The sequence below is a fragment of the Beauveria bassiana genome (genome assembly GCF_000280675.1).
Source record: "Beauveria bassiana ARSEF 2860 unplaced genomic scaffold BBA_S00030, whole genome shotgun sequence".
Classification (NCBI taxonomy): Eukaryota; Fungi; Ascomycota; class Sordariomycetes; order Hypocreales; family Cordycipitaceae; genus Beauveria; species Beauveria bassiana.
In genome coordinates, this window is record NW_007930865.1 from 185,506 (window position 1) to 193,375 (window position 7,870).

General features: G+C 51.5%; 2 protein-coding genes across 2 annotated transcripts; both read right to left on the minus strand.

Annotated features, from left to right (window-relative positions):
- Nucleotides 1–1,568: 1,568 nt before the first annotated feature.
- On the minus strand, nt 1,569–2,339 carry BBA_08045 (uncharacterized protein; the record flags this gene model as incomplete). Its single annotated transcript, XM_008603142.1, has 1 exon — nt 1,569–2,339. One exon carries the CDS (start codon nt 2,337–2,339, stop codon nt 1,569–1,571), a length of 771 nt encoding a protein of 256 aa, XP_008601364.1.
- A 3,896-nt stretch (nt 2,340–6,235) lies between these two features.
- Nucleotides 6,236–6,769, minus strand: BBA_08046 (uncharacterized protein; the record flags this gene model as incomplete). Its single annotated transcript, XM_008603143.1, has 1 exon — nt 6,236–6,769. One exon carries the CDS (start codon nt 6,767–6,769, stop codon nt 6,236–6,238), a length of 534 nt encoding a protein of 177 aa, XP_008601365.1.
- Nucleotides 6,770–7,870: the final 1,101 nt, after the last annotated feature.

Sequence of the window (7,870 nt, forward strand, 5' to 3'; positions counted from 1 at the left end):
GGCATGGTACGATGCATGGGCTGATGCAGACGAAGAAAGCGGCGAATTAGTTAGTGGACAATATGCTCGAGATCAGGTTGTACGCTGTTGTCACTGCTGTTGTACAGCAGCAGGAGCTGGACAGGCACTGGGTACCTTTGAGGGAGAGCATATCATGAGCCCCATGATTGTTTGGCTGGTCGCATCGGATATGGATAGATGTTTCCTTCCTTAACAAGTATTTATTCTGGATGTCTAACTTGAGGTTTGAAACATGATGTACGACTGAGTACGTCAGCCAGCCGGGGTGGTTCTCGTACCCGGCGGGACGGGACTTTTCCCCGCGCAATCAACATCAATATGCGTTCTTTTTTTTTCTTTTTTTTTCCCCCTTCGTCTGCCTTTTATAGCCGAGCTATTCAACACCTTGATTGAAAAGCGATCTATCGGGGCTAGCTAGCTCAACGTCCCGTTGTAAATTACCGCTCGGCTCCATACTGATAGATGCCAGAGGCTATAACTAACTAGCCCATTCGACGCCCCGTCGCTCCCAAGCGGTTCGTTGTCCCGGAATCCGTACAAAAGTTTTGCCATCTCCGTTCTCGTCCCTAATTAGTCACCCTGTCAAAAAAGTCTGCACCTTCTATTCACAAGGCAGAAGCCCCGGTGGAAGCTGTTGTAAATACTGCGTGGATCTAGAGATGTAGACTTTTCAGCCACAAGCTCCCCCCCCCTGCATGGAATCAGATATAACAGTTTTTCCTGACCCGTCAGTGCGAACTCGTCCCTTGCTTCTCTAGATGGCAGGAAATAGCGCAAGATTTGGGTATATTACTTTACTACTATTACTATCATCGCATTGTAGATTGTTTCAAGTTGTATGGATGTCGTAGATTTCTGTGCCTAAAGTGTGCGGCGTCATAATAAATTAATATAAAGACGAACAGATCCGTGTATGCCTGGTTTCATTCTGGGTTTTGTGGTGAGCATACCCCGAGGCGCTGCATGCCCAAGTGGATGACAAGGAAAGAGCGCTTGTGTAGTTGTAAATAGTATCAATAATTATTGACAGCCACAATAACATTGTCAAAGTAGTAAACGGCCTTTCCTCCAGAGTTTGTTTCTCTATTTTCTTTGATTTAGTTTTTTATTGCTTTCAAGGCACTCTCATTCTTCTCCGCAACCAACTTTCTCAGCGTCTTAGAGTATACCTGCAGGCGAGTAATAGTTCTATGGATATCATACACTGGCAGGTGCAGTCAAGACCAAGACGTTGGTGCCAATCTCGAACATGAACACGCAGGGCACAGCGATGGCATGGGAACCAGCTCAAGACGCGATCAGGAACAAGAAGGATTGTGTTGAAACACGAGGCAACAATGGCCTGGATATATTATTGACAAATAAAAACGTAAATGTATAGAGCCTTTTGCTCGGATATCTTGTAACTCCAACGCCTTGAAATGCAGTTCAACGATGAGATGCGTAAAAACATGATGCAGTAATACAAATTGAATGTATGTGTGTGAGTGAGTGTATGTGTGTGTGTATGTGTGCTGTAAAGGGAACCATCCGAGATCCTCGGATCATCACCTCCACGTAGCGGGAATCTTGCGACGCTTGAGGCCAACGTCATCGCCAAGGACAAGGCTCTTCCAGCGACGCGTGAGCGCATGGCGGTCCCTGCCCAGGGTCCGCGCGCAGTCCTGCCAGTCTGCCTTGGACAGCTTGAGCTTCTCGAGGACAAGCTCGACGAGCAAGCGATCATCTTCCATCGTCCAGTCGCCGTCACCGCCGCCGTTGTTGTGTTGTTGTTGTTGTACTGGTTGAGATTCGTCGTACAGGCTGTGAAAGTCGGCGCGAGCCAGGCCGCGCGGAATGCGCTCAGGTGCGATACGAGAGCGCTTAGGCGTGGTGGGCGGCTCCGGCGTGGTTTCCCTGTCGGAGGAGCTGCCGGTGGTATTGCTGGTGGCGGAGAGGGTACGTTTATGACGAGGTGGTGTGATGCGCTTGACTATGCCCGCAGGCCTGGCCTCGTCGTGAACGTTGTTGCGCGTGCGCAAACGCAGCTTCATAGGTGACGGGGTGTGTGCCATGGGCGGCGTGGGCAGCGGCTGCGGTAATAAAGCGCCGCCAAAATAGGACTGCTGTTCGAGCTGCTCCTCATGGTTGTGTGGTGGCTGTTGTTGTTGTTGCTGCTGTTGTTGCGATTCGGTTGCGCCGGCGACGAGGCTTTGCAGAGGGAAGCAGCTCGAGATGATGTGAAAGGTAGCGGGCGAGGACAGCTTGGGCGGGCTGGCGGGCGGCGAGACCATGCCCTGGTTGCCGCGGTCGCAGGGGATCGCAGAGGGGAGAAGCATGGTTTGGCGATGCTTGCTGTTTGGTTTGCAAGAGCGCAGACAAGAGAAGGAGGAGGAATACAAGTTTGCCAGAGGGATGGTATTGGAGATGGTTCGGTTTAGAAAAGAGGGAGGACAAGAAATGTAAATAGTCGTAGTGATATCTGTTAAAATGAGAAGAGAGTTGAAGGAGTCGAGTAGCTGGGAGACTATTGCTTGTATATGCCGACGAAGACGAAATGGTGGCTGGCTCTTGGGCAATAGTTTATGCGATGGAGTTGCTTGATGTTTGGTGAGGGTGGGCAGAGGGAGAATGGAGCTGGACAAGTTGGTAGCAGTAGCGCAGGTCTTTTGGGTGTGCAAGCTGAGGGGCGAGCTGGAAGGGGGTGGGCGAGGGAGGCTCTAATAAGAGCGTTCAACAGCCCTGGAGTAACGGCCCTGCTGCATGTACCTCGCCTGCCAAAACTTGGTATCGAGGTACTTGCTAAGGAGAAATAGAAAACCACTAAGCCAGGAAAGGCCAAGCTTGGAGCGGGTTTACAGGCACAGGTATGCTAGTGGCCGCTTTCAGAAGCTGTCACCAGGGGGGGAGGGGGTGAGACCTGGGGCCACCTGATGCAAACGCGCACTTGATCTTCGTCTCTGGTCGTAAATCTTTTTTTATAGATGACTGGAATGTCAAAAGGGTCTTTTTTAGAACAAGAGTGTTTCATAATGTCGAGCTGCTTATCAGTATAATCCGATGGCTGATAGTAGATGTGATGCCTACGCCGTATACTATCTACACCTTTTATTAGGTTCTGCCAGCGATTTGGTTGGCCGTCATGTTTGAACGCCCAGCAGACGCAAATCTCTCTCTATTGTCACAGTAACCTAATATTGGTAGTTATTCCCCGCTTCTCCCTCGTCGTTGTCACTCGCTAAGTTGCTATTCACTCCCTCTTCTCCCTCGTCAACTCAGTTTTTCCTTTAATGTTTCACCCACTCCTAAGCCGACTATTTCTCCTTCTCCTCTCGAGCCCACGCCTCTCCCTTGTCCAGAATCCACACTTCTCTCTAGTACTCCTCTAAGTTACCGCCCTCTAAGTTACCGCCGTTTTCACCAGTACGTTACTTGTTCGCACGGAGCACCAGAGCAACCTGACCATCTGGAAACAACTCTCTTTTGTACTACGGAGTACTTGCAACAGAGGCCATTTACAAACGCATCTAGCAAGCACACACACACACACTCACACACACACATTCTCACACACTCACACTCACACTCTCACTCACAAAGCATCAAAGAAACCTGGTCCTTCATTCAACACTATGATTATGAGTAAACGAACACACCGGCCCGCAACACATGCAAAAAGGCACCCATGAAGCACATCCCACCACTCTCCACCAAACCCATGCGTCTTCATCGCATGCAAGCACTTTATTTGCACTCAAAAACCCCACCCACGTTTGGGTATATTGATTCAGAAGACGGACACAGCTCCAACGAACCCTCAACTTGCCCTTGCGTCCATCAAATCGATGGCTCGCATCTGACTAGCAACCGTAGACATCACCCTTGACTCCCTAGCTTCCCCAATCACCACAAAGCAAAAAAACGTCATGCGACGATAAATCAGTTCGCCCTAGCAGCCCTGCAGTAAAAACCTAGTTAGTTGCCTAGTTACCAGAACCTACGCCCTTGGTCCTTTAACCCCCCTGCTATTCTTTGTTCCTTTCTTTCTTTCTCTCTCGCTCTCTTCCGCCCACATTTGTCTCCCGTCCACCCCTGGCTTGTCTTTCTTCGCTTAATGGATCACTTGCATGCTTTGCATGTGCCGCCAACCGACGCATCCGTCGCCGCACGCCCCCGGGCTCACCGCATGCATTGACTCGTCCAGGGGCCCCCTCCCCTGTCCATCATCATCATCACATCTACGGATGGTACCTTTTGCCGCCGCCCGGCCCTTGTCTGGGAGAAGAAATCCGAGACTAAACCGTCACATGTGATCCTACGTTACCAGCTGCCCAGCTGCTCAGCTGCTCAGCTGTCGAGGGGAAAAGATCTCGAGTCACGCACGGTCTTGGTGCCAAGCTGCCAAACTTGTCGTCGACTCGTCGTTTATGCGGCTGAAATCCCCGCCGGCACATTCCAGTCGCGAGCCTACATTCCTGGGCGAGGCGCGAGTCGCAACTAATTATCCATGCAGCACGACGATTACTATGTTCTGGACTTCCAAATCTAATTTAGTCTTGCTGACATGTCTGCCATCTTCTTGCCGCTTACGCTTTTGTCCCCTTCCGGCGCACGCTTGGTCGCTTCTGCCACAGCTCACCACATCAACATCCTCTTTACGCGTCAACGACGCGTCTTATACGCGTTAATGAGCAAATATCCCCAACCATGTCGTTGACGTCGTTTATTGCTTTCTTATCTATTTCGTAACCGCCACCATGACGAATGGATCGTCCATCGTGATCCGGGTGCGCTCGATGACGGCGCACCGGCTCCATGTAAACGTTCCTGATTTCAAGCACCGACGGCCGTACCTCTCGTGCGCCAGCAACGTCAGCATGATGCTTGCATTGTCATTCAACTTGCTCAGGATCTAGCCTTTTAACGATGATCTTTCCATCTCCATCTCCAACGAGTACATGTATCCGTAGAAGCACCCTAAGAACTCTATCATCGGTTAGCAAACAAAACCATCATCGATCTAAATCAGAGCACCGCCGTTCACTTTTGGAGATTTGTCCTCGGGCACAGCTAGCCGATGTAGGGACCGCCCGGCATATCCAAACGCATCCAGGTACAGGGCCAAGAGGCTCCAATACGGCCCAGCTAGGCCCGACCAGGCATACTCAGACGAGGGAATAGCACAAAAACTCCCCACAAATAAGCCCACCACCAACAATGTCCCCCCAGCACCACCAAGATGATGCCCTTGAGCATTGATTCCGTCACGATGTGATCGAATTCTAGCGTCACAAATACAAATACTATCCACCACATGCCTGCCCTCATGCTCACCATACTCTGGCTTTGTGCGCCCAGGTGTACGGCCAAATATACGAATCAGCTGCATCCCTCGCTGGTACGGCTCGGTGGCGAACCGGCCCCGTAATGGAAAACCACGGCGATGACGAAGAGCGAGCCTATGAGCTTGTCGACAAAGGTAAGCGCCCAGTGCGGCAGCATCGTCCACAAGGGGATGCGTCGCTACAGCTTCAAGGGCCGGCAACAACACGAACGAGGGACGGCGATTGCTCCTCCATACACAGCGCCGTGTTGGTGATGAAGAGCACCACCCCGCATGCAAACAATAGCAGGCAGCCCGGCGACATACCGCTGAGGAAGACGCGGTGCGGCGCCATGTTGGCCTTGTTCTGGCTTATTTCACCCTACACGCGCAGGTCCTGTTTGGCAGAGAGCATGGTTTCAGTAATCTCTGTTGGTGTTTTTTCTTTACTGGGTTGTCTGATTTTCTTGTCGTAGGGGATTCGTCCCATCCTCTGTTGGACAGCGGACAAGGCTTCTCTATGCAGGGCTTCCCCACGCTTTACCCTCTTATCTGGAGGCATTTGGCATTTAACATCCGCAGCTGCAGACGACTTATCTCTTTTACCTTGACAACTTTGAATATATGGTTGGCGATGTCTTGAACAAAAAGGGCCGTGCTATCGACGGCAGTGCTGCAATCTCGCCAATGTGACTACAGCAGCAACATTAAGTTACCATCGCTGCTTCGGAGCCTCCGATATTAATAACTTGCCGATGCAACGGCTCATGGCTTTTAGACCGTTGCAAAAATAACGGCCTTGTTGCGGGCCGAGAATCTGGGGGCGCCCTTATCTCGATAGCAAGGGGAAGCTAAAATCGCCGCCGGTCCGGGCCATCGTTCCTCGCAGCATCGAGCCGTTACCCGTTATTCCTACGCATAGTACTCCTTGATCGCCGGCTCCGTAGCCTCCTCCGCGATCCTCGCATCCGCGTACGCCAGCGCCGCGTCCTGGAAGCTGGGCAGGTCAAAAGTCCGCACCCAGCCCCGCGTTTGCATGTGCCCGAGAGCGGCCACCGCCCATGTCACGCAGCTCTGCTGCGGGTGCGTGTTCTTGACTGGCAGCGGAACCTGCTCAAAAAAAGCCCGGAGCTCCTCCAATGAGCCCGCGTCGGCATCGCCATTAGGCACGACCCCGACGATGAGCTGCCCGAGGAACTTGGGGTTGGGCGCTGGCCGAGCCTCGGCGCGCAACCACCAGTCCATGGATGGGTTGCGCAGGCGAAACGTCACGGGATCAATGTCCGAGGCATCGGTGGCGTCAAAGGAATAGAGGGGGGCGGCGGCGGCGGCGTCGGCGCCAGACACGAAGAGGAGGCCCCAGTGGTAGGCCTCGTAGCCAAAGATGCGGCGTGAGTTGCCCCGCGAGAGGCCGTCGCGGTGATAGAGGGCGAGCGTCACCAGCATGCTGCGCGAAAAAAAGGGATAGCGGGGATGGAACGAGTTTAATGTTGACGACGTGCCTCTCGAGAAAGATGAGCCAGAGGATTTAGAGGTGAGAGCAGACAGTGTAGAGAGGGGTTAGGTTGGGATAACGAAATGTGTTTCTTCTTGGTGCCTAGCGCCCGTCAATTTGAGATGCATGTACTTCTTCACTGACAGATCCACTGAGCTGAGCAAGTGTTGCACACAAACGCCTGCCAATAAAAACACAAGACTGGATTAACGAGCCAGTAATAACTATCAGAGAAAAGACTGCTTAAAGTGCACAGTGTACATGCAGCCCTCTGAACTCTATGAAATGTATACCACCCTCCTACGTAGGTTTGATGCAATAGTTCTAAAATGTGTGCGCTCTGTGCGTTACATTTTCACACTCGCAGTCGAACGTGCTTCCACCCGGGTGGAACCCGGGGTTATCACTGGTTCCTACACCGACGAGACCTTGAGAAAATTGAGACATAATGTATGTATTGCTATGTGTGGATGAGATGTTGCTTGTTGCGAGTGTACAAGAGTCACGTTTTGCAAAGACAAAGGCCGACGACCCTGCCACTTGCCTGACGACTCGCAGTCGTTTGCTACTTGCTATTCAATGTAGAAGGAAAGAAGCAGCAGAATCAGAAAACTTGTTTCATAACGAAAGGAAAAAAAAACACAATGCTAGCGTTTATAACTTGATTCGAGTTCTATTGTCGTCCTCTCTCAAACGCAGCCATGCCTTGGAGCTCGAACTCTTCTTCTTCCTGCCATTCTTCTCCGCATGTCGACACCTGACTGTCAGTGCACCGGCTTGAATGCTTTTGCGGCTTCCAAGATAAGATTGGTGAGAAATAATCCTTCGTCACCTCTCAGACTCTTCAGACGCTGACCATTCTGATGGCGGACTTCAAAGAGAGTAAGGACGCTGAGTTCAAACAGGCGACATCATCTTGAACAACGCCATACTTATACCTGCCCTCAAGAAAACCATGATGTAAGTACTGAAGAAAGGTCTGACACACACACACACACACACACACACACACACACACACAACAAAAGTAAAGGAGGACGGTACCTTTAACG